The following is a 24,169-nucleotide window of genomic DNA, read 5'->3' as shown; positions in this document are numbered from 1 at the left end:
GAGTCCTGTGGGAACAGGGTCCACGGGGCAGGTAGTTGACCTCATATTATCGACCATTTCAGAGACAGATGTTGGGGCTGTCAACGAGAATGTGGTGAAACTGTAGCTGGGAGGCTCAGTATGAAGCAGAGGGACAGGTCTGAATAAAGGGGTAGATTGTACAGTGAAACTGCAGCTGGGAGGCTCAGTATGAAGCAGATGGACAGGTCTGAAACAAGGGGTAGATTGTACAGTGAAACTGCAGCTGGGGAGGCTCAGTGTGAAGCAGAGAGACAGGTCTGAATCAGGGGGTAGATTGTACAGTGGAAGTGTAGCTGGGAGGCTCAGTATGAAGCAGGGGGGCAGGTCTGAATCAAGGGGTACGTTGTACACTGAAGTAAATGCTCTTTATTTTGGATTTGGGGATTTGAAAAATTTTACTTTATTTTTTTTACTTTATTTTACTTTATTAGAGTGGATAAAGGAGGAGTTAGCGAGTGGTTGAACTAATTTCTTTACTACAGAAAACATCATTCTGGGGTTCCCGTCATGATTTGCAATGAGATTGGTAAAGTTGAACTTGTGTGCGGTGTTCAGTGCCTCTTTGTATGCAGTCTGTTGATATACCAGGGCCTAACTGCATCAAACAAAGCTTTCTCCCAGCAGCTTTCATAGAACGTAGATCACTGTTAAACTAGGCTGCAGAGCGTTTGTTTAACAGAATGAATATGACATTGCCTTAAATGCAGTGTTAGATGTAAAGTTTAAATTCTCATTCATTACAAATCTTCACTAATCAATCAACACATGCTTTCATTTCGACGTATCAATGTAATATTATTATTTAATGACATACATTTTAAAAATACCCTTTTTTGTCAGGAAATAAAATAAAAATGTCCTTATACTGCGTTACCCACTCCAGTCAGCTGATAACAATGCTGCCAGTGTGACGTATAATCTAGTGGACGGGACCCTTCAACAACAACAGCGAGTCGGTCACTTCAGTAGCTTGCTAGGCGACATGGCCTAAACGTTCAAGCTTTTTATACTGTTTAAGTGCATATTTGCCCATGTGTTTTAAACATACGTCTGTTTTATAGATAGTTGCCCCATTTATTTTCATATTTACGTTGTTAGTCAGGCAGATGTCTTAAATTTGCCTATCGCTAGGCTATTCGCTAATGCTAACTAGCTATTATTCCCGACCATGAGTTCACTAAGCTACTCTCCTCCTGCTAAAGAAGAGGAGGTCTGCTGGACGGAGAAAGAAGCTCTCGTGAAAGAGGAGGCGGAAGAGGAGGCTGTTACAATACAAAAACAAGTAGAGGGTGAGGTTGTTACCGTGAAAGAAGAAGAGAAAGACGTTACAGAGAAAGACACCTTCAGAGTGAAAGAGGAGGTGGATGTTACCGTGAAAGAAAAGGAGGATGCAATGAAAGAAGATGAAAACGTTTTTGGAATGAAGGATGAAGAGGGGGAGATTATTGTCACATTAGAGGAGGACGAAGAAGAGAAGACTGGAGAACTGATTAACACCAGTAAATACAGTGAGTACTATCTTATAAAACAGGGACATTGATATGATTAACACCAGTAAATACAGTGAGTACTATCTTATAAAACAGGGACATAAACTCTGCAGTTGTTGATTTTACATTCTACAGTTGAATGTGTTTTTGTACCCTAGAAATTGTTCATGACGTCCTCTAGTGATTAAAAAAACCCGTTTAATGTCGAAAAGTTATTTCTAAATACAGTGAAGTATAAACACACTAAAGGGAAACAAATGTTTTGAGCAAAATAGTTTTTTTTTTTAGACAACTGCAAACGAGAAGGAGTGAGTGATGTCATAGTAAGGCTTTCAAGGAGTTGGCTTGATGGGAAGTCGTGATGTCATCCAATAGGCGACTGATCTTCATGTGAATATTCATTATTCTTTTTAAAATCCTTCCTGTTCTGTCAAGTTGGTTGTTGATCATTGCTAGACAGCCATTTTCAAGTCTTGCCATTGACTTTCAAGATGATTTAAGTCCAAACTGTAACTAGGCCACTCAGGAACATTCAATCTTGGTAAGCTCCTCCAGTGTAGATTTGGCCTTGTGGTTTAGGTTATTGTCCTGTTAGGACAGTTTTTCATATTCAGATCTCTGAAATGCACTCTACCTACTTAACATTTAGTGTCTCCTTATATTACACTGGGAAAACAGTTTTCATGGGCACAGAAATCCTAAATAATTTCAGAGTTTGCTAAATCCAATGGTTCTAACCGAGAGTCACCTTGACTTTATTGACAACACCCCAATGAATACTGTCATTAATGCGGTTCTTCAATAATTACACACTACTTAATACTGTAGCTGTTTAGTTACAGTCACGTGTTCAACTATCATCAGCTGATCCAGGAAATCATTTTCTGAATGCCAGTCAAATGACAAACATCACAACATGGGTATATTTGTTGTTAGGTGAAGTTATGGGTCCTACAGTAGGTCTATGTTGTTGTTAGCTGAAGTTATGGGCCAATTTGTAAACACTTAGTGTACCAACACTTATTGTCAGGCTGATGGCAAAGCTAGCCAAAGAGCATTTTACTGGTTTAAGTGTTTTTTTTATTAGTATAAAGCAGTTGATTTGAGACAAAAACACAAACGTTACATTAAGCAGGAGATTCAAACGAGCCTTACAATTATAAACCAAAAGTAGTGCATATTGCACTCATAAGCAACCTGGAAATGGAAGATATTTTTTGCTGTTAGCCTATGAGAAATCCCCTGCGTTTTCCCCCATGGTGGGGAATTAGTGAATAGACACAGATCTTAATGTGAGTTTCCCATCTCATGATCTTGCGCTGTAATATTCAGAATACATTGTGGAAAACTAAAATCTTTGCTCACCATTTTGGCTCCAGGCAGATATACTACATCCATAACTAGCGGTTTCCTCATTACCAGATATACTACCACCATAACTAGTGGTTTCCCCATTACCAGATATACTACATCCATAACTAGTGGTTTCCTCATTACCAGATGTACTACATCCATAACTAGCGTTTTCCTCATTACCAGATATACTACATCCATAACTAGTGGTTTCCTCATTACCAGATATACTACATCCATAACTAGTGGTTTCCTCATTACCAGATATACTACACCCATAATTAGTGGTTTCCTCATTAGCAGATATACCACATCCATAACTAGCGGTTTCCTCATTACCAGATGTACTACATCCATAACTAGTGATTTCCTCATTAGCATGGAAGAGTTTCTGCAACCAAATTGTGTGTGCATCGCCCTCCTGCCGCAATTTTAGCAAACACAGAAAGGGGCCTATATTGGAGACCAAAAGTCATCTGGCACACTGATTTGAGTTTCAACAACACAAATAACTTATTTCTAGCCTAGAATCATCGATTTTACTACTGTGAAAACAAGGGAAAACAAGACAATTGTAATATAATTTAACAGGCGTCAATTATTGTAGAACTTCATGACAATGCTCTGGGCATCAACTTTTACCTCAAATAAACAGTGGATTTCTGCTGTTGTGGGCCTTTTAACCATCGGTCTGACATTTTCGTTAACACAGGAGAGAGATGTGAATATCGTGGATCCTCTGGGGAGCCTCAACAACATCATGATGCTGACGAGGCAGAGAAGAGTCCCTCCAGATCAGGACACCTCAAGAAACACCAGCAGAGACCCACAGGAAAGAAACCTCACTGCTGCTCTGACTGTGGGAAACGTTGCAAATCTTCATCAGAAGTTATAAATCACCAGTGAGTACACACAGGAGAGAAATCGTATAACTGTGATCAATGTGGGAAGAGTTTTACTCAGTCAGACTCCCTGAAATCACACCGGAATCTCCACACAGGAGAGAAGTCTTATAGCTGTGATCAATGTGGGAAGATTTTTTACTAAATCTAGCCATCTGACTAGACACCAGCAAGTACACACAGGAGAGAAATCTTATAGCTGTAGTCAGTGTGGGAAGAGTTTTACTCAGCTAAACAGTCTGAAAGAACACCAGACAACACACACAGGAGAGAAATCTCATAGCTGTGATCAATGTGGGAAGAGATACAGTTAAGGGAATTTGTATCAATGATGACTAATTATGTATACATTTCAATCAGGACTGACTAATCCGAATACTATTATGTTACTGAATTTTCTCTCTTGCTCCCAGTATTGAATATAATGTAGTCAAGAGTTTAGAACAATGACGGTCTGTTCCTTGGTACAAATGAATGAACTATCTCCAGACTGTCTAGAATGCTTATCTACACTGACTGACCTTGGCTCTAGGCGAGGAGGGAAGGCTTGAGAGCTATAGAGCCTTTCTACCAGTGTCAAGAAGAGACGGAACATTTAGAAAACGCTGACGTCATTTTCAGTTTATAACCTGTGGTAAAATGTGTATGTACTCAGTACTCTCTTGAATAAAGGCTGTTACTTGACTTTAAGACCGGGACTCTGTCCATTCCTATAAAATAAGGGTCTTACAAATCCTTATGAATTGACAGAGTGTTTAATTTTAATTGGGAATTAAAACAGAAGAATTAAATTCCTTCAACAGATACTCTGGTAAAAGATCTCTGATCAAACATCAGAAAAAACATACATGAAGGAGTTGAATTTTAAAAATCATGATATCAATGAAATAATGTCACAATGTAGAATGGTTTAACATTGTAGTAGGAGTATTTTAATGATGTCACAATGTAGAACCCTAAATGTTTGTTCCCTGTTCTATTGATTTCAACATGATATGGATATTAGCCTCAAGGGAAAAATCCAGGCTCCGAATTGAAAGAGTTACTATTTATGTTTTTTAACAAAAAGTGACTAACAAAAAAAGTTGTGTTACACTTACCACGTTGGTGACCCACTTGAATCAAAATGCAACACTTCAAAATGTAGCTAGCTGTTTGCTACAAATTGTCCTCTAACCAGTGATGTACACATTATTCCCAGATTCCGTGTGGTTTTTGAGCTGTTAGTTTTAACAGGACATGCAACTTCATCTCCCTTCTGTCAAACACATGATTTTGATGAGTTATGACAAATAAGTGTTGTGTTCCTTTGTTCAATGACCCTTACATTTAATTGTATCACTCCCAAATGTAGCTGACTGGCTTCTGCAGGTTGTCCTCTAACCAGTGAGGTAAAATATTTATCCCGCTTCCATGTGTTTTGTTTAGTTGTGTTAGTTTCAACATCACGTACAACCTGATTTCCCCCCTAATCGATATCAGTGATTTATTGCTACTTGTCAAAACAACAGTGTTTTTGGTGCTTGTGCAGTTTATAAGGTGCTTGTTTTAAAAAAAATACAAGTAATATGATTATTGTGGCAGATGTTTGTGTATACAGTGGCCCATTTTATGTTTAGGTTTTCAATATATCACAAACTGTTTCTGCATATTGGTTATTGATTTGTACACGTTAAAACTGTGTGTTGACATTGGGCTATCCCACCAAGCAAAATGTAATTGAAAATACTTTGAAAAAAGGACTATGCAACCAAATATTTTATATTTACATTTCATGTAACATTTAGTAATCATAATTATTTATGTAACCAACTGACAATTTTGGGTACAATTATATTGACATTGTTGCCCTGCTTTTATAAAATCAGGGTTAATTCTCACATGTGCCAACCCAAATGTACTAGAGCATGACATTAGGGACTGGGCCCAGATCAAACAACATGCCTATGGAGTGAACCCTGAAAAGAGAGAGAAGCTCCGCAGTGAGGTGGAAAGTTACTACGGATATTGCAGGAGTTTCCTCTTGAAATCAGACAACTTGGTTGCTGATTTTCTCAAGGGTGGGCAGTCAAATAGTTTTGTGTTTAGCCATTGGGTTGCCATGGATCACAATTTATTTTGACTGCTAGTTTTTCCTTATTGGAGATGAGTTTTGTTTGGGCTGTTCCGAGGGGACGAGAGAGTTCTCGAAGCTAGTGAGTTTTAGGGAGACGAGAGTTCTTGAAGCTTGTGGGGAAAATATTTTTCTATAGAAAGAAAAAGGAGAAAACATAGGATTGTATGTTATTATTTAGAAATGTGTTTTCTTGTTTTTAAATTCTTGAGAGACAGTAGACATCATGTTTATATTGTAAAAGGTGAGGCATTGTAGTAGATTATAATGTGAAATGGAAGTTGTTTTCTGTTGGTGGTGAGCAAACTTGTCCAACAAAAATATAGGATATATTTGTTGTCTTAAAGGGGAAGGTTTTACAGGCTTTGGTTTTTCCATTTATGTTTGAGGTTGGACTTTAGCACATCTAGCTCGTTAGCACGTCTAGCTCGTTAGCACGTCTAGCTCGTTAGCACGTCTAGCTCGTTAGCACTGATTGGTGTCACCTCGTTAGTCAGTATGTGTTACACCTGTGCTGGCTTGTCCATCTCGTTAGTGGGAAGGTGTTTCACCTGAGCTGGTCCAGGTTCTATCTGGCCCAGTGCTCCAGTTGTCTTGATAGATGTGGTGAGTCAACACCTTTTAGTTGCTCCACCTTTTTAGTTTAAGATGTTTTCATTTCAGGTTGAAGCTTCTTTCTGAAGAGAGCTTTTTTTTTTTGAAGAAAAATGAATACAAACAAGCAAACCTGGTCAGTTCCGGGGATTGGTATAGCAAATACCGTAAGATTTTCATGGACTGAAAAGGAGATGGAACCTTGGGGAAGGGAAACTTTTGGAAGGACCATATTGATGGGATGCCTCAGGATAGAGGTGAAGGAAGTACTCTGCCTTCAAAGCAACCCAAATGAAAAGGGTTTTGATGTGACGTTTCACAAGCAAGAGAAACATGATGATGTATTGAAGATGGCAAAGGAAGCGGAAAGAAAAGGACCCCTGTGCCATTATGCGGTGACCAGCCTGGCAAAGAACAACTTCAGGGTGGTCACCGTAAACATGTACAATCCGCACGTGAAGGATGAAGAAGTGAGGGCCTTTCTGGGGAGATACATGGACAATGTCGCCTCAGCGAGGTACCTCAGGGACTCCCTGGGTTTCTGGAACGGGAGGAGAGGGTTCCAGGCGTTACTCAGGGAGTCCCCGAAGAGTGTGGATGGCTACCTCCATCCTCCGGCGATGTTCTCCCTGGGGGCTGACAGGGGAACACTCTACTATGCACGTCAGCCCCCGTTCTGCAGGCGTTGTATGGCCTACGGCCATATCCTGGCCTCGTGCAGCGCCAAGAAATGTTGTTTTTGTGGGTCGGAAGAGCACGAGGCCAAGGAGTGTGACGAGCCCAAGGCTTGCCACGGGTGTGGCTCGAAAGTACACCTGTGGCGTGATTGCCCGGCTCGTCACAGGTCATACGCGTCTGCAGCTGGGGGGGGAGCGGGGGATGGGGGGAGGAAAGAAAGGACGCGTGCGGATTGCATGGATGGCACAGGGGAAAAGACGGCGCAGAAGATGGGAAGAAGGATGAGGTGGGAAGAAAGAGGCGAGGAGAAGAAAAGAATGGAACAGAAGGAGAGAAGAAAAAGGGGACGGAAGAAGGTGGAGGAGCTGAGAAGAGGGAGAAGGGGACAGTGGTACGAGAAGGAGTGGATGAGGGAACGGGGACAGTGACGGAGAAGGAGGGAGGAGTGGAGGTGGGAGGGGAGGGGTGGGGGGGGGGAGATGGGGGAAGGAGTGGGGGACAGCCTGCCAGGCTTCCTCGAGGTCGAAATGAGGGATTTGGTGGAGGAGTTAGCGGGGATGGGACGTTGTGTCTCCCCGCTACCTCCTTCACCAAAGAAGAAAGGGATAAAGAGGGGAGCTTGGCAGGAAGTGAGAGGGAGGGGGTGTGGAGGGGGGGGGGGGGCTAAGAGAGTGGCGGGGGGGGGGGGGGGTAATTTGTCCTCCCGTTTTGCCTCAGCCCCTTGCATTTTAGTGGATGACTCCAGTGAGGGGTCGTGGGCTGTTTGCTAGAGGGATCCCAACTCCTGTTTGGGGAGGTGGGGTCCCCTACATGCAGCCCCGAGGCAAACAGGGAGGGGGGGATGGTGGGTGGGGAGGGAGGACCCAACACACTGCCTGGGTCATGGGTTGGGATGGAGGACGGGGGGGCGTCAGGAGAGGAGAGGACGTCCCCGCCGGTGGAGATGGACCAGGGGAGCATCGGGTGAGTCTCCTGGTTTTTCTTTGGGTTTTGGGTTTTTTATTTGTTGTAAATAATTAAATGAATAGTTCTGTTTCTTTTTTTAGTCTAAATGTTAGGGGGTTAAGGGATAATGTTAAAAGGAGGGCGGTTTTTTGTTATTTAGAGGGTGTGGGGTTTGATTTCTGTTTTTTACAGGAGGTTCACCTGAGGGATGGTGGGGATGTGTGTAGATTTAAGAGGGAGTGGGATAAGGGGGAATCTTTTTGGGGCATAGGAGGGGTGCACTCAACAGGAGTAGGGATTTTGTGTGGGCATAGAGAGGTTAAAATAGAGAACACTTTTGTAATAATGCAGGGTAGAGTTTTGGGGATAGATGTTAAGTTTAGAGAAGCTAGATATAGGTTAATTGGGGTGTATGGGCCACAGGTGGCGGCAGACAGGAGGGAGATGGTGGACTGTCTGGCGCCCCTGTGTGTTACAAACAGGCACTTGGTGATAGGAGGAGACTTTAATATAGATTTAGGGGTAGGTGGTGATAGCAGTGCAGGTGCCATCTCTGGGCTAATGGCTTGCCATGGTCTGGTTGATGGTGGCCTGCACACTACTCCGGCAATGGTCGGTCCTACATGGCGCAACTCCAGGGGGGTTGCGCGGAGGCTCGACTACATTTTTGTATCCAGGTCTTTGGGTCAGTTGTCTGGGCGGCTGTTGCCTGTTTTCTTCACGGATCACGACGGGGTGTTCCTGCAGGTGGGGTCGCCAGTCTGCCTCTTCGGTAGGGGGTACTGGAAGTTAGATCGGGATATACTGGAGGAGCAGGCTTTCGTTGACGCATTTTTTGGTTTCTTTCGGAGGCTTGACGGCCTCCGGTCCATGTGCGAGGGGGTGTTAGAGTGGTGGGATTTAGTCAAGGGGAGGATAAGGGCTTTTATAATAGGATATTGTAGAAGAAAAAAAAGGGAGGAAAGGAGGGAGGTGGATCGTATCCAAAGGTTAATTGAACTCGAGTACGAGGCAGGCAACCTCGGCGGGTCGATTGACTGGGAGAGATTCGCAGCCCTAAAGGCGCAGCTCAGGGAGCTGCAGGAGCAGAAGGCTCAAGCTTTCTTGGAGCGTGCGCATAGTGGCTTTCTAGAACATAATGAGACTTGTTCCGCTATGTTCTTTAAGTCGGTTAGGGCCAGACAGAGTAGGAAGGTAATGCAGGGAGTTAGGGAAGAAAATGGTAGTATAGTAAGTAAACCAGAGGAAATGGTCAGGGTGACAACTGATCATTTCCAAGGTTTATTTAAGGAAAGGGAAATAGATGTAGAGCAGGGAAACGTGTTTTTAGAACACTTGTCCCGGCGGTTGCCAGAGGACATTAGAGACGTGATGGAAGCCCAGATCTCACTAGAAGAGGTTGAGAGCGCTCTTAGGAGGATGGGAAAAGGGAAGGTGCCTGGGATGGATGGGCTGCCGGCTGAGTTTTACCTCAAGTTTTGGGGTATACTTGGACCAGTGGTTCTCAAAGTCTTGAAGGCCATCCTTGAGACGGGGTCCCGGGGGATCAATGGCTGTTGGTGTGCTGTCACTTCTTTATAAGAAGGGGGAAGCAACTGACCTTGGCAACTGGCGGCCATTGACCATGCTGTGCGTAGATTACAAGATTCTTGCAAAGGTTTTAGCAGACCGGTTGCGCACAGCCCTTCCCTACGTCGTCCACGAGGATCAGACGTGCGGGGTAGAGGGCCGCTCTATAAGATGGAACCTACAATTGATCAGGGATTCCATCGCTTGGGTTGAAGATAGAGGGCTGCCTTTAATGGTAGCAGCGCTAGATCAGGCGAAAGCTTTTGATCGCGTGAATAGATCTTTTCTATTCAGGGTGTTAGGTAGATTAGGATTTGGGGAGAAGTTTATAGGATGGATCCGTACTTTATATGTCGGAGCGGGGTGTCGAGTTAGTGTAAATAGTCACTTAGGTGACATTTTTGACCTCTCGTCTGGGGTCAGGCAGGGATGCCCACTCTCGGCTCTCCTCTTCGTTCTGTACATGGAGCCTCTGGGGGCTGCCATTAGGGCAGACACAGGGGTGGAAGGCTTGTTGATCCCTGGAATCGGTGGGCTGCGTGTTAAGATGACGCAGTACGCCGACGACACTTCCTTGCTGTTGTGCAAGGACTCGTGCCTGACAAGGTCCCTTACCATCTTTGGGGATTTCACCCGAGCGTCGGGAGCAGTTCTGAACCATGCAAAGTCTTCCGTCAAGTTTTTCGGAAGATGGCGCGGTAGAACGGATGTGCCTGGGGGGTTATCTCTCTGTGAAGGGGCCCTGAGGATTCTCGGGGTTCATTTTGAGACCTCCGGCTCAGCGACGCTAAACTGGAACATGCGTATCGCAGTGGTACAGAGGAAGCTAGCAATGTGGAAGGCTAGGTATTTGTCTTTTATGGGCAAAGTCCTGGTCCTAAAGGTGGATGTGTTGCCGTCTCTTTTGTATTTGGCATACATCTACCCATTGCCGGCTTGTCTGAGGAGGCCTCTAGTGAGGCTTGTGTTTCAGTTTATGTGGAGTGGCAGGTGCGAGTGGGTCGCCAGGGCACGCATGATCTGTCCCATCGGGGAGGGAGGTAGGGGGGTACCACATTTCCCCCTCAAGCTGGAAGCCATTTTTGTTTCTTTCTTGTTGACGGAGCTTGCTCGTCCGGTTATACACCCGTCCGGTTACCTCCTGCGGGTGTTTTTCTCGTATAAGGCGAGAAGCGTAATGGTGTGGTCTAACGCGGGTCCTCGGGCGGAACAGCTGCCGTGGCACTTTGGCCATGCGGCAAGTGGCTGCGTGCGCACCCCGAGGTTGAAGTTGCCCGAGTAGGTTTAGACCACAGGCACCTGTACGAGGAGGTCAGGCAGGCAGGGAGTCCTGCGCCTGTAGCGGGCATCTCGTCAGTGGTCTGGGAGGGAGTGCAGGCGCGGGGCCTGGACAACAGGCTCAAGGACCTGAATTGGTTGGGCCTCCATAAGCGCTTGCCGGTACGTGCCATCTTGTACCGGTATAGTTTGGTGCAATCCCCCACCTGTCCAAGATCCTCTTGTGGCAGGGAGGAGACTGTGCGCCATGCCTTCTGGGACTGTGCCTTTGCCGGACTAGTCTGGGCTAGGGCACGGGTGATGCTAGGTGTGGTTAGGAGTGATTTTGTTTTGACATGGGCTAGGCTAGAGAGAGGCGTAGGGAGAGCAAAGGGAACGGATAGGGACAGGTTTCTGCTCTGGCTTCTCATGAGTCTCTTTAAAAGGGGACTGTGGGAAGCCAGGCAGAATTTAGTCAAGACAGGGAGAGATTGGGGGGTGGAAGGGATAGTGAGAAGGGTGGAAGGTGATTTGAGGGGGAAGATGAAGATGAAGAGGGAGGAGAGGAAGTGGGGGAAGCATGCGGCACGGGAGAGGTGGAAAGGGGGTTTAGGGCTGGGAGTGTTAGAGTGAGTTTGGTAAGGGGATAGATTAGGGAAGGGGAGATAGGGAAAGGGTTAGGTATTGGTTAGGTATGACGGGGAGGGACGATGCTCCCCTGAGGTTTGTTTTTGTTTGATGTTTTTGTAAATAGAATTAATTAAGAATGAATGAGAATTATGATTTTGTAATAGTATGAATGGTATTGATTGTAATAAATTATTTTAACCACCTTTTTAGTTTGCTTCCTGTCTTTCAGTTTGGTGTGGGTTTTTCTTTTGTTTGCCTCTTCTTGGGCAGATTTAGTTGGTCTCATGGTATTTTAGGTCCCAGTTGTTGTTACTTGTCAACTTCCAGTGGACACCCCCATAGTGTCTTTCAGAGACCCTCCTAAAGTACAAGCTAATATTTTGGGTTAGATATTGCATCATATTGTTAATATTGTAATCAATGGCATTTCTTTACATTGCTTATTAGTCTTTCAGTGGTTATTCTTCTGTTTTTTATCCTCTTAAGTTTGTGTACTAAATATTTCTCTTTATTTTCATTGTTTTTCATGTGAAGCCATTGTTTTGCATCCATGTCTGAAATGTGCTCTATAAATGAAGCTTGATTTGAACATATTGCAAAACAAATTAACCCAATGACCAACCAATCAACAGACTCTAGTCCATCTTGGTATGAGAATCATTCTCATTCCCACTTTTCAAACCTGCTGAAGGCGAGGTGGACTGGTAAACACCACCCCCGGCTCCACCAGGGGCTTGAGGTGGTCTCCCACAGCTCTGCTTATGTCATGTTCTGTGGCCTTGCCGTTCCAGTTCTTGACTGCCCCTGCAAAAAGAAACACATTTAGTCATATTATATATAACACTCAAAGTAATGGATATGGAGCATCTATGGCCTCAGTTACACCTGGCACCTAAATGTGACTTCTCATCTGATCACACCAAGCTGCATTAGGTTCAGAGCTACCAGGATGGGCCTATGACATAGCCTGGATGCCATCAGGCCACCGAATATGCATAAGCAATGTCAAAAGATGAGTGGGGAAATGTACATTTTACACAAGTGACCATAATAAATCAAATGTTATTTGTCACATATGTATGTTATTGCGGGTGTAGCTAAATGCTTGTGTTCCTAGCTCCAACAGTGCAGTAATATCTAACAATTTCACAACAAATACCTAATACACACAAATTTAAGTAATGGAATAAGAATATATCAAATCAAATGTATTTATATAGCCCTTCTTACATCAGCTGATGTCTCAAAGTCCTGTACAGAAAACCAGACTAAAACCCCAATCAGCAAGCAAAGCAGGTGTAGAAGCACGGTGGCTAGGAAAAACTCCCTAGAAAGTCCAAAACCTAGGAAGAAACCTAGAGAGGAACCAGGCTATGAGGAGGGGCCAGTCCTCTTCTGGCTGTGCTGGGTGGAGATTATAACAGAACATGGCCAAGATCTTCATAAATGACCAGCATGGTCAAATAATAATAATCACAGTTGTTGTCGAGGGTGCAGCAAGTCAGCACCTCAGGAGTAAATGTCAGTTGGTTTTCATAGCCGATCATACCGCTCCTGCTGTCTCTAGAGAGTTGAAAACAGCGGGTCTGGGACAGGTAGCACGTCCTGTGAACAGGTCAGGTTTCCATAGCCGCAGGTAGAACAGTTGAAACTGGAGCAGCAGCACGGCCAGGGGACAGCAAGGAGTCATCATGCCAGGTAGTCCTGAGGCATGGTCCTAGGGCTCAGGTCCTCCGAGAGAGAGAAAGAGAGAATTAGAGAGAGCATACTTAAATTCCACACAGGACACCGGATAAGACAGGAGAAGTACTCCAGATATAACAAACTGACACTAGCCCCCCGACACAAACTACTGCAGCATAAAAACTGGAGGCTGACACAGGAGGGGTCAGGAGACACTGTGGCCTCATCCGATGATACCCCCAGACAGGGCCAAACAGGAAGGATATAACCCCACCCACTTTGCCAAAGCACAGCCCCCCACATCACTAGAGGGAAAGCTTCAACCACCAACTTACCATCCTGAGACAAGGCAGAGAATAGCCCACAAAGATCTACGCCACGGCACAACCCAAGGGGGGACGCCAACCCAGACAGGAAGATCACGTCAGTGACTCAACCCACTCAAGTGACGCACCCCTCCTAGGGACGGCATAAAAGAGCACCAGTAAGCCAGTGACTCAGCCCCTGAAATAGGGTTAGAGGCAGAGAATCCCAGTGGAGATTCAGCCCTAGCAGAGCCCCAAGTCCCATGGGGACGTCCTCGAGGGCGTGGATGTTCTCCCCATCAAAGGCCAGCGGGATTTCACTCTCATGGTGAAATGGGCTTCCGCCGATGTGCAGTGAAGAGCGTTGAAATCTATGTCAACAAAAGTAAGAAAAGATTAATACAATTAACAAACAAAAAATGTTCAGCTATAGTTTTATATAAGCATGCACACCTATGTTTATGAAGAAACAGATGATTTGATTTGTGCATAGGAATACTGGACAGAAAGGCCACTTGGGTTGTCTTTTTTATTTTTATTTTACCCGGCAAGACAGTTAACAAATTCTTATTTTTAATGACAGATTAGGAACAGTGGGTTAACTGCCTGTTCAGGGGCCGAACGACCTTGTCAACTCGGGGATTTGAACTTGCAGTTACTGTTCCAACACTCTAACCACTTGGCTACCCTGCCACCCCAAGGTACAGAGGTTGGGCAAGAGCAGAATCACTGCTGTGGTCTCCAGTCCTAGTAAAATAAAGCAATGATCTTGCTAATTTTATTACAAAATACATTAGAGAAAGGGAAGGAATAAGAGCAAATACCTCTTCTGTATTGTCCTTCAGGGACTGTTAAAATAGCAGGATGATGTCCTCTCCCCTGCCTCACCTCTCTACCTCTGATAGTCCTTGAATTATCTTTGCGTCTATATCCATTCTATGGACTTGATTCATTTCTGAGAAGATTTGAAAATATAATTTGCACACATTTGTATGCTGCTAGATTTTTGTATTGACTGCTATGTAGGTTAATGTATCTGTACCTTCTTGATCCCAATTGCATTGTGTCCATGTCCTGTCCTATAAGAATTTCAAAGGAAGAGAAAATGTGTCAAAGATCAGTCTTGCAAGCATTAAAAAAAAAATATATATATATATATAGATATATATATATATATATAAAATAAATATTGAAAGATAAATGGCATCGACATACAATTGAATGTAAAATAGACATATTGGAGAAAGCACTATCCAAAAAACTACTGCCATACAGGCCTAATATCACCTTTCAAGATATCTTTGTACACAAATTGTTCAATATTTCATCAGGCTGACTTGAAAGATTATACGCAACATTTTGCTGCGTGGCAATGCTGTGTTTGGATTCTGAAGGGCATTTATACAAAAGAGGTAGTCTAGACACTGTATTAATACCATTATGCATTTGAATCCCATCTACAGCTTCCATCTATGATATTAATTTCCCTCCAGAAGGGGGCGGAGATGTAACGTTTCCAAAATGGGATAGTATTGTCCATGTAACGTTTTCAAAATGGGATAGTATTGTAAATGTAACGTTTCCAAAATGGGATAGTATTGTCCATGTAACGTTTCCAAAATGGGATAGTATTGTCCATGTAACGTTTCCAAAATGGGATAGTATTGTCCATGTAACGTTTCCAAAATGGGATAGTATTGTCCATGTAACGTTTCCAAAATGGGATAGTATTGTCCATGTAACGTTTCCAAAATGGGATAGTATTGTCCATGTAACGTTTCCAAATGGGATAGTATTGTCCATGTAACGTTTCCAAAATGGGATAGTATTGTCCATGTAACGTTTCCAAAATGGGATAGTATTGTCCATGTAACGTTTCCAAAATGGGATAGTATTGTCCATGTAACGTTTCCAAAATGGGATAGTATTGTCCATGTAACGTTTCCAAACGGGATAGTATTGTCCATGTAACGTTTCCAAAATGGGATAGTATTGTCCATGTAACGTTTCCAAAATGGGATAGTATTGTCCATGTAATGTTTCCAAAATGGGAAAGTATTGTCCATGTAATGTTTCCAAAATGGGAAAGTATTGTCCATGTAACGTTTCCAAAATGGGATAGTATTGTACATGTAACGTTTCCAAAATGGGATAGTATTGTCCATGTAATGTTTCCAAAATGGGATAGTATTGTACATGTAACGTTATGCCCCCTTGTGAGTTTATATTATTGCATGCTGTAGCGGGCTATATAAAGAGGAAGACATCTATTGACGATTCAGTTCGTTGTAACATCTCGTCTGGACAGGTCACCGTCCTAAGTTAGTTAGTTAGTTAACTTTAGCTAGTTAATTCTCACAAAAGTGAGAACTGCTCTAGATTGGAAACTTACGTTAATGAATGTAAAGCCATGTTGGCTCTATGGAAACGATATACAATATATGGGAAAGAATATAGTTGGGGGAAATAATCCAAACCTAGTTGTGCCTAGTTAGGACATAACGTTATTTAGATAGATAACGGGCTCGTACAACGCCAACGGTCAATCTCGGATTTTTAATATTTACGGTAATTAACTCTAGTAACTTTGTGGAAGCTATTTACAGAAAACCATCATTGTCTTTGTTATTCATTAGTATGTTATATTATTATATAAATAATTTTGAGACATATTTAGAGCTAAAGAGACAGTTTCAGGTTGGATATTCACCTGTAGTTTTCCTTTTAGTTTTTTTACGTCAACAACAGCAGTTCAAATTTCAATAGCTCTTTAACCATTACTCCTAAAACTTTCAAAACGGGTTCTAGCCAGTTTATACCCGATGGCATACACACAAATTGCACACTTTTTTTTGTCGATTTACATCTCGGACTATTTAAAATTATTTATTTTCATTTTTGAATTTCAATAGATCATTGGTCATGTGACCTAGTGACCTCAAACAAGGTTCAGAGTGTCCACTGACTACCCTTCTATATTGCACACCCTTTAGTTTGTCCATTTTCATCTCACATGATTTTACATTCATTTTTCCAAATGTAAAATTTCAAAAGCTCCTTGGTCATGTGACCTGGTGACTTCAAGCAAGGTTCAGAATGTCCACTCAGTGGGCCTACACATTGCACACCCTTTGGTCACCCCCAAAACCAATATCTCATTTGGCCGCCTTTCCTTCCAGTTCTCTGCTGCCAATGACTGGAACGAATTGCAAAAATCACTGAAGCTGGAGACTCATATCTCTCTCACTAACTTTAATTAAGCACAAGCTGTCAGAGCAACTTACAGATCATTGCACATGTACATAGCCCATCTGTAAATAGCCCATCAAACTACCTCCTCCCCATATTGTTATTCATTTATTTATTTTTGCTCCTTTGCACCCCAGTATCTCTACTTGCACATTCATCTTCTGCACATCTATCACTCCAGTGTTTATTTGCGAAATTGTAATTATTTCGCCACTACGGCCTATTTGCCTTACCTCCCTAATCTTACTTCATTTGCACATACTGTATATAGACTTTTCTATTGTGTTATTGACTGTTTATTCCATATGTAACTCTGTTGTTGTTTATGTCACACTGCTTTGCTTTATCTTGGTGAAATAAAAAGTAAAAAAATAAAAAATAAATAGTCTGTGGGAATGTCTTATCTCCGTCCTACATGTAGTGTTGGTACATGGAATATATATCAACTGCATAGACCATAAATTGCTATTGCAAATAGAAGTATTATGTTCAAAAACTGACATTTTCAGATATTATTTTGACAAACACACTTTGGTGTTTACAATTCATTCTCTTTTGTCATAGATTTGGTGGGCACTGTCATCTGTGATAGACTTTCTTTAAGCAGGTACTGATGAAACTGTCACTTAATTTTTTTTTTCTTGAAGTCTACAAACGCTCTACATTTATTCACTCTGTGAGGGTTGGATCCTATATGCTACTTTTATTATTGTCCTGTAAATGGTTCAGTGCCTATAATTTAGGCTGTGTGTGTAGAATGGGGCATAAAGGAAATGACCTCTATTACTAAATTACTACTAAATTATAGTGATAAGGAAAACAGCATACACATTTGGCTTGTGTATTCATTTGCCTATAACTAATCAGAATTCCATTATGTTTACATAAAAAAGAGAATATTTCAAAATGAGAAGATCCTGCCATGGAAAAGACGACTGGGTGGACATAAAGTGGAAAGGAGGGGAAATAACTCCCACCATGGCAGGATGCTAATCACATTTCCTCATGTTTTAGCTTTGGAAAGCGAACTAATGTCCAAATCGTGAAAATAAGAACTGTGCAATGTTGTGCGCAATATTTAGAGTCTGTGGCTCAAATGGTTTGAAAGCGCGAATATCTGTTGAATATCGAACTTGAAACTGTCGTTATACTGGCATCCAAACTCGATAGCACAGAGTTAAGATTTCTCGAAATAAGTTAATAAATATGCAAAAACATAACTGTTTGTTCTTCTAGGTAACCATAAAGTGACTACAACTAGCTTACTAAGTCTTTAACCACACGGCATTGTTACACTGGTGAGTAAAAACGCATGCTTCCTACACTTTAACTTGTTGTCTGAAGATAAAATATACATTTTGCTCAACTGCGTTACCCACTCCAGTCAACAGAGGGCGGTGTGCGACTTTAAGGCAATGCTGCTAGTGTGACGTATATTCTAGTGGACGGAACGCTTCTTTCAACGTCAGACACCTCCGTAGCTTGCTAGGCAAAATAGCCGAACCAATAAAGCTCTTGAGACGCTTTCGTGTTTATTAGCCACCGTGTTTTAAACCCATTTCTGTCGTCTAGCTAGTTATCAGATTTATTTTCATATTTACGGTGTTGTTAATTAGTCAGCTAGCGGGCTGGTTAAGTTAGCATTAGCCTAACTAGTTAACATCCCCGACCATGCGGTCACTAAGCTACTCTTCTTCTGCTAAAGAAGAGGAAGTCTACTGGACGGAGAAAGAAACTCCCGTGAAAGAGGAGGAGGAAGAATAGGAGGCTGTTACAGTAAAAAAAGAAGTAGAGGTTGAGGCTGTTACCATGAAAGAAAAAGGGAAAGACGTTACAGTGAAAGAAGAGGAAGACGCGTTAAGAGTGAAAGAGGAGGAGGATGTTACAGTAAAAGAAGAGGAAGATGCGTTCAGAGTGAAAGAGGAGGAGGGGGAGATGACTGTTACATCGAAAAAGGAGGAGGAAACTGGATATCTGGGCCCGGTTTCCCAAAGCCATCTTAAGGCATCCAATGGTTCTAACAATGAATTTAGCCATAAGATGGTTTTGAGAAACCGTTCCCTGATTAACACTAGTAAGTACTGTCTTAAAAACAGGAGCACGAACTCTGCAGTTGTTGATCTGATGTGTGGTGTTAAAGGGGAAATATTAAATTGCAATATCCATATTTGGACTTGTAAATTATTTATTTATAGCCATTGATTCCTGAAGAATTTAACACATGCTTCAAGAGCTTAGTTCAACTGTTGTACCCCATCAGAACCCCAAATAAGCCTTTTTTTACTCCAATGTTTAGAAACAATGTAAATCAACAGTGTATCGCCTCAACATTGTTAAAACGTTGATATCATGGATGGTCAGTCCTTGCATCCATAGGTCTGTCAATGAATTTGCGACCAGTTACATTTCTCCAGCCCCATCCATCATCTTATTACCAAATAACATTACCATTGTTTGAACTGCAGATTGGTTGATTGATTGTTGTGTGGCTTTTTTAAAGGGACAACCTAGTATTTAAACAGCAACTAAATGGCTGCCCAGAGACTTGGTTTGGTAAACAGCTGAGGGATGGGGGCTGGAGAAATGTAACCACTCTCAAATTCATAGAGAAAGCTATTGTATCAACCTTAACACAAAACCTAGGGACCTGGTCAAGAAGTTCAGACATCTTGGCGTCACAGTTATAAGGTGTTGGCTTGACAGTCAGTGGACCCAGGATCGAGTCCAGCTCCTGAATTCACTACATTATGAATACAAGGACTGGCCATCCATGATGTCATAATGATAGTTTAACCAGGTTTCTAGGCTATATAGTATATTCTAGAATGGCCCGTGTAGATTTCCTGTGGTGGTCAAATTGTTAGAGCTGTTGATAAATCATTGTATAATATTCAGCCATTTATTTTCATGCCATAACATCAATATGCCTAAACAGAAGAGAAGACCACCACCTCCTGCTGGCCTTCATAAATGCTGACGTTGCTGGTAATAGGCTACACAAGCAGTAGGCAACCTACATTTGGAGGGCAAATTTATCTTACCATTTATACTGATCTGCGTGACAGTTTGATTTTCATATGCACATTTTCATTTAATTGATAATAGTATCTCAATCATTGTCTGTGATTAATCTACATTCTATATAAATGAAAATTATACAAGTCTAAAAGTAACTTTTATTGCCAACTATGTAAAAAATTGCCTGCATAAAGCCAACAAATAGAAACATTGCAGCCTGCAGGTAGAAAATATCCCGATAAAAATAAATATCCTATAAATCACATTGGCTGCACATGGCCTGTCTACAACGAACTTGAAACATTCTATCAACTGGGTCCTCCGAAACTTGCAACATTGTATAAAATATTCTGGGCCCTCAGTTTCCCGCTCCAGTGAGTTTGGGACAGACACAGCTGTTGGCTATTTGTGTTAAGGATAAGAAGTAATCAGGTATTTTAGGACATTTCCACTGGATCAGCGCATTATGTTTCTCCCTTTAATGCTGAGTTTTTCCCTTTAAATCTTAGCTCACCATTTTTGTTCCAGGCAGATATACTACATCCATAACTAGTGGTTTCCTCATTACCAGATACACTACATCCATAACTAGTGGTTTCCTCATTACCAGATATACTACCTCCATAACTAGCGGTTTCCTCATTAGCAGGGAGGTGTTTCTGCAATCAAATTGTGTGTGCATTGCCCTCGTGCAGCAATTTGAGCAAACACAGAAAGGGGCCTTTTTTGGAGACCAAAAGTCATCTAACACACTGCTTGACTGTCTTAAGACAATTGTAAAATATTTTAACAGACGTCAATTGTTGTACAACTTCATGGGTACGCTCTGGGCATCACCTTTTACCTCAAATAAACAGTGGATTTCTGCTGTTGTGGGCCTTTAACCATCTGTCTGACTTTGTTGTTCACACAGGAGAGAGATGTGACTATCGTGGATCCTCTGGGGAGCCTCAACAACAACATGATGCTGAAGAGGCAGAAACATGTCTCTCCAGATCAGAACTCCTCAAGAGACACCAGCAGAAATCCACATGGAGGAAATATTACCACTGCTGCTCTGACTGTGGTAAAAGATTCAACTATTCAGTAGAACTTAAAATACATCAAAGACATTACACAAGAGAGAAACCATATGGCTGTGCTCAATGTGGGAGAAGTTTTGTTTATCCTTGCCATCTGACTGAACACCAGAGAACACACACAGGAGTGAAACCATTTAGCTGTGATCAATGTGGGAAGAGTTTTGCTGAATCTAGCCATCTGACTGAACACCAGAGAACACACACAGGAGAGAAACCATATAGCTGTAATCAATGTGGGAAGAGTTTTTCTACTTCTAGCTATCTAACTACACACCAGAGAACACACACAGGAGAGAAACCTTATAGCTGTGATCAATGTGGACTGTGTGACCAGAGTTTTACTCGGTCACACAGCCTGACTATACACAAGCGGGGACACACAGGGTAAGAGATACTCTGATTAAACATAAAATACATGAAGGAGTTGTTTCATGATATCAATGAAATAATGTCACAAAGTAGAATGTTTTAACATTGTAGTAGGAGTGTTTTAATGATGTCACAATGTAGAATGTTTTAACATTGTAGTAGGAGTATTCTAATGATGTCACAATGTAGAACCCTAATTGTCTGTCCCCTGTTCCATTGATTTCAACATTATATGGATATTAGCCTCAGGGGGAAAATCCAAGCTCTGAATTGGAAGAGTACTATTCATGAGATTCAACAAAAAGTGACTAACAAAAAAAGTGTTGTGTTACACTTACCACGTTGGTGACCCACTTGAATCAAAATGCAACTCTTCAATGTTTATGTTTTCAATTTATCCAAAACTGTTTCTACATATTGGTTATTGATTTGGACACGTTAAAACTGTGTTTTGACATTGGGCTATTCCCATTTAGCAAAATGTAATTGAAAAGATGTTGAATGTCTGATATCCAATATATGTTCGGTTGTAGTTGAAAAGATGTCTTTTCTGGTCGTTTTTTCAATGACTTGAAGACAACTTCATTTCAACGTACTTGCAGCCTATACACATGGATGCAGTATAATGAATTGGTCTATAATCAATTTTTATTAACAATCCTACATCACTCCAGCATTTCTTTGGAACATTCAAATCCTAATTGTCTTTATTCCACTACTGAAGAAGTATGTCTCAAATCACCTCATATTTCAAACATTCAGCCTGACAAAAGATACATGTTTTATTATTCCATGCCTCACCATTCAGTTATTATTGCCAATACATATTAACAAAGGGGTGTACATTTGGTTTTGATATTTCATATTTACAATTCATGTAACATTTAGTAATAATTATTTATGCAACCAAATGACAATTTTGGGTACAATTATATTGACACTGTTGCTCTGCTTTTATAATATCAGGGTTCATTCTCAGATGTGCCAACCCAAATGTACTAGAGCATGACCTTGGGGACTGAGCCCAGATCCAACAACATGCCTATCGAGTGAACCCTGAAAAGAGAGAGAAGCTCCGCAGTGAGGTGGAAAGTTACTACGGATATTGCAGGAGTTTCCTCTTGAAATCAGACATGTCCTTGGTGAGAACAACAGGGGTTGCTGATTGTCTCAAGGGTGGGCAGTCAAAATGTTTTCGTTTAGTCAGTGAGTTGCCATGGATCACAATTTATTTTTGACTGCATGTTTTTCCGTTTTGGAGATGAGTTTTGTTTGGGCTCGTTCCGAGGGTACGAGAGTTCTAGAAGCTAGTGAGTTTTAGGAAGACGAGAGTTCGAGAAGCTAGTGAGTTTTAGGATTCTATAGAATGGAAAATGAGAAAAGATACGATTGAAAATGAATATTTAGAAATATTTTTTCTTGTTTTAATAGCCAGTAGTTTTTAATAGCCAGTAGTTTTTAATAGCCAGTAGACACTATGTTTATATTGGTGAAGTGGAAGCATTGTAGTTGATTATAATGTCAAATGGAATGTAAAATTGTTTTCTGTTGGTGGTGAGCAAACTTGTCCAACAAAAATATTGGATATATTTGTTGTCTTAAGGTGTTGGTATTTGACTTTCAATTTTTGTTTTGAGGTTGGACTTTAGCACGTTTCGCTCGTCAGCACGTTTCGCTCGTCAGCACGTAGGACGCACTGATTGCTGTCAACTCGTTAGTCGGTATGTGTTACACCTGTGCTGGCTTGTCCATCTCGTTAGTGGTAAGGTGTTTCACCTGAGCTGGTCCAGGTTCTATTTAAGAGTGTCTGGCCCAGTGCTCCAGTTGTCTTGATAGATGTGGAGAGTCAACACCTTCAGTTGCTCCACCTTTTTGGTTATTTTGCTTCCTGTTTATAAGTTTGAGGTGGTGGGACGGGTGCGCCATCGTCCGTGAGGAGATGGCGCAAAGTACATCTGGACCGTCGGTTCCGGGAATTGGACTGGCCAACACGGTGCGCTTTTCTTGGCGGGGAAAAGAGATGGAGCCTTGGGGGAGAGAAACCTTCGGGAGGAACATCCTAATGGGGCACCTAAAATTGAAGGTTAAAGATGTGCTATGCCTTCAGGGGAACCCAATGGAGAAGGGGTTTGATGTAACCCTATATTTGGAAGAAAAACACAATGAGATTATGAAGACGGTGACGGAAGGGAAAGAAGAAGGTCCCCTGTGTCATTACACGGTGACCAGCCTGGCAAGAAACAACTTCAGGGTGGTCACCGTAACCATGTACAATCCGCACGTGAAGGACGAAGAAGTGAGGGCCTTTCTGGGGAGGTACATGGACAATGTCTCCTCAGCGAGGTACCTCAGGGACTCCCTGGGTTTCTGGAACGGGAGGAGAGGCTTCCAGGCGTTACTCAGGGAGTCCCCGAAGAGTGTGGATGGCTACCTCCATCCTCCGGCGATGTTCTCTCTGGGGGCTGACAGGGGAACACTCTACTATGCACGTCAGCCCCCGTTCTGCAGGCGCTGTATCCTGGCCTCGTGCAGCGCCAAGAAATGTCGTTTTTGTGGGTCGGAAGAGCACGAGGCCAAGGAGTGTGACGAGCCCAAGGCTTGCCACGGGTGTGGCTCGAAAGTACACCTGTGGCGTGATTGCCCGGCTCGTCACAGGTCATACGCGTCTGCAGCTGGGGGGGGGGGATGGGGGAGGAAAGAGAGGACGCATGCGGATTGTACGGATGGCACAGGGGAAAGGAAGGAGAAGGACGAAGAAGGGAAGAAGGAAGAGGCGAAAAGAAAGAGGAGAGAAGATGGAAAGAAGGAAAAAGAAGGAGAGATTAAAAAGAAGGTGGAAGAACGTGGAGGAGCTGAGAAAAGGGAGAAGGGGACAGTGGTACGAGAAGGAGTGGAAGAAGGAACGGGGACA

At 42.4% G+C, this 24,169-nt stretch overlaps 1 protein-coding gene across 3 annotated transcripts; it reads left to right on the top strand.

Moving 5' to 3' along the window:
• The first annotated feature begins 954 nt into the window (after positions 1-954).
• Positions 955-23,672, top strand: LOC121841600 (zinc finger protein 771-like). 3 transcript variants are annotated; one of them, XR_006080614.1, is made up of 2 exons: positions 955-1,529; positions 20,721-23,672. XR_006080614.1 is itself a non-coding variant. In XM_042310882.1 (2 exons), exons 1-2 carry the CDS (start codon positions 1,190-1,192, stop codon positions 3,768-3,770), a joined length of 534 nt encoding a protein of 177 aa, XP_042166816.1. In that variant the 5' UTR covers positions 955-1,189; the 3' UTR covers positions 3,771-4,118. The 3 variants fall into 3 exon arrangements, 1 of the variants encoding a protein (XP_042166816.1); XM_042310882.1 differs by lacking the exon at positions 20,721-23,672 and adding an exon at positions 3,577-4,118; XR_006080615.1 differs by lacking the exon at positions 955-1,529 and adding an exon at positions 18,242-18,863.
• The last annotated feature ends 497 nt before the right edge of the window (positions 23,673-24,169 follow it).

This window comes from Oncorhynchus tshawytscha, linkage group LG32 (assembly GCF_018296145.1).
Source record: "Oncorhynchus tshawytscha isolate Ot180627B linkage group LG32, Otsh_v2.0, whole genome shotgun sequence".
In the NCBI taxonomy this organism is placed as follows: Eukaryota; Metazoa; Chordata; class Actinopteri; order Salmoniformes; family Salmonidae; genus Oncorhynchus; species Oncorhynchus tshawytscha.
This window is presented reverse-complemented; position numbering and strand designations above follow the sequence as displayed.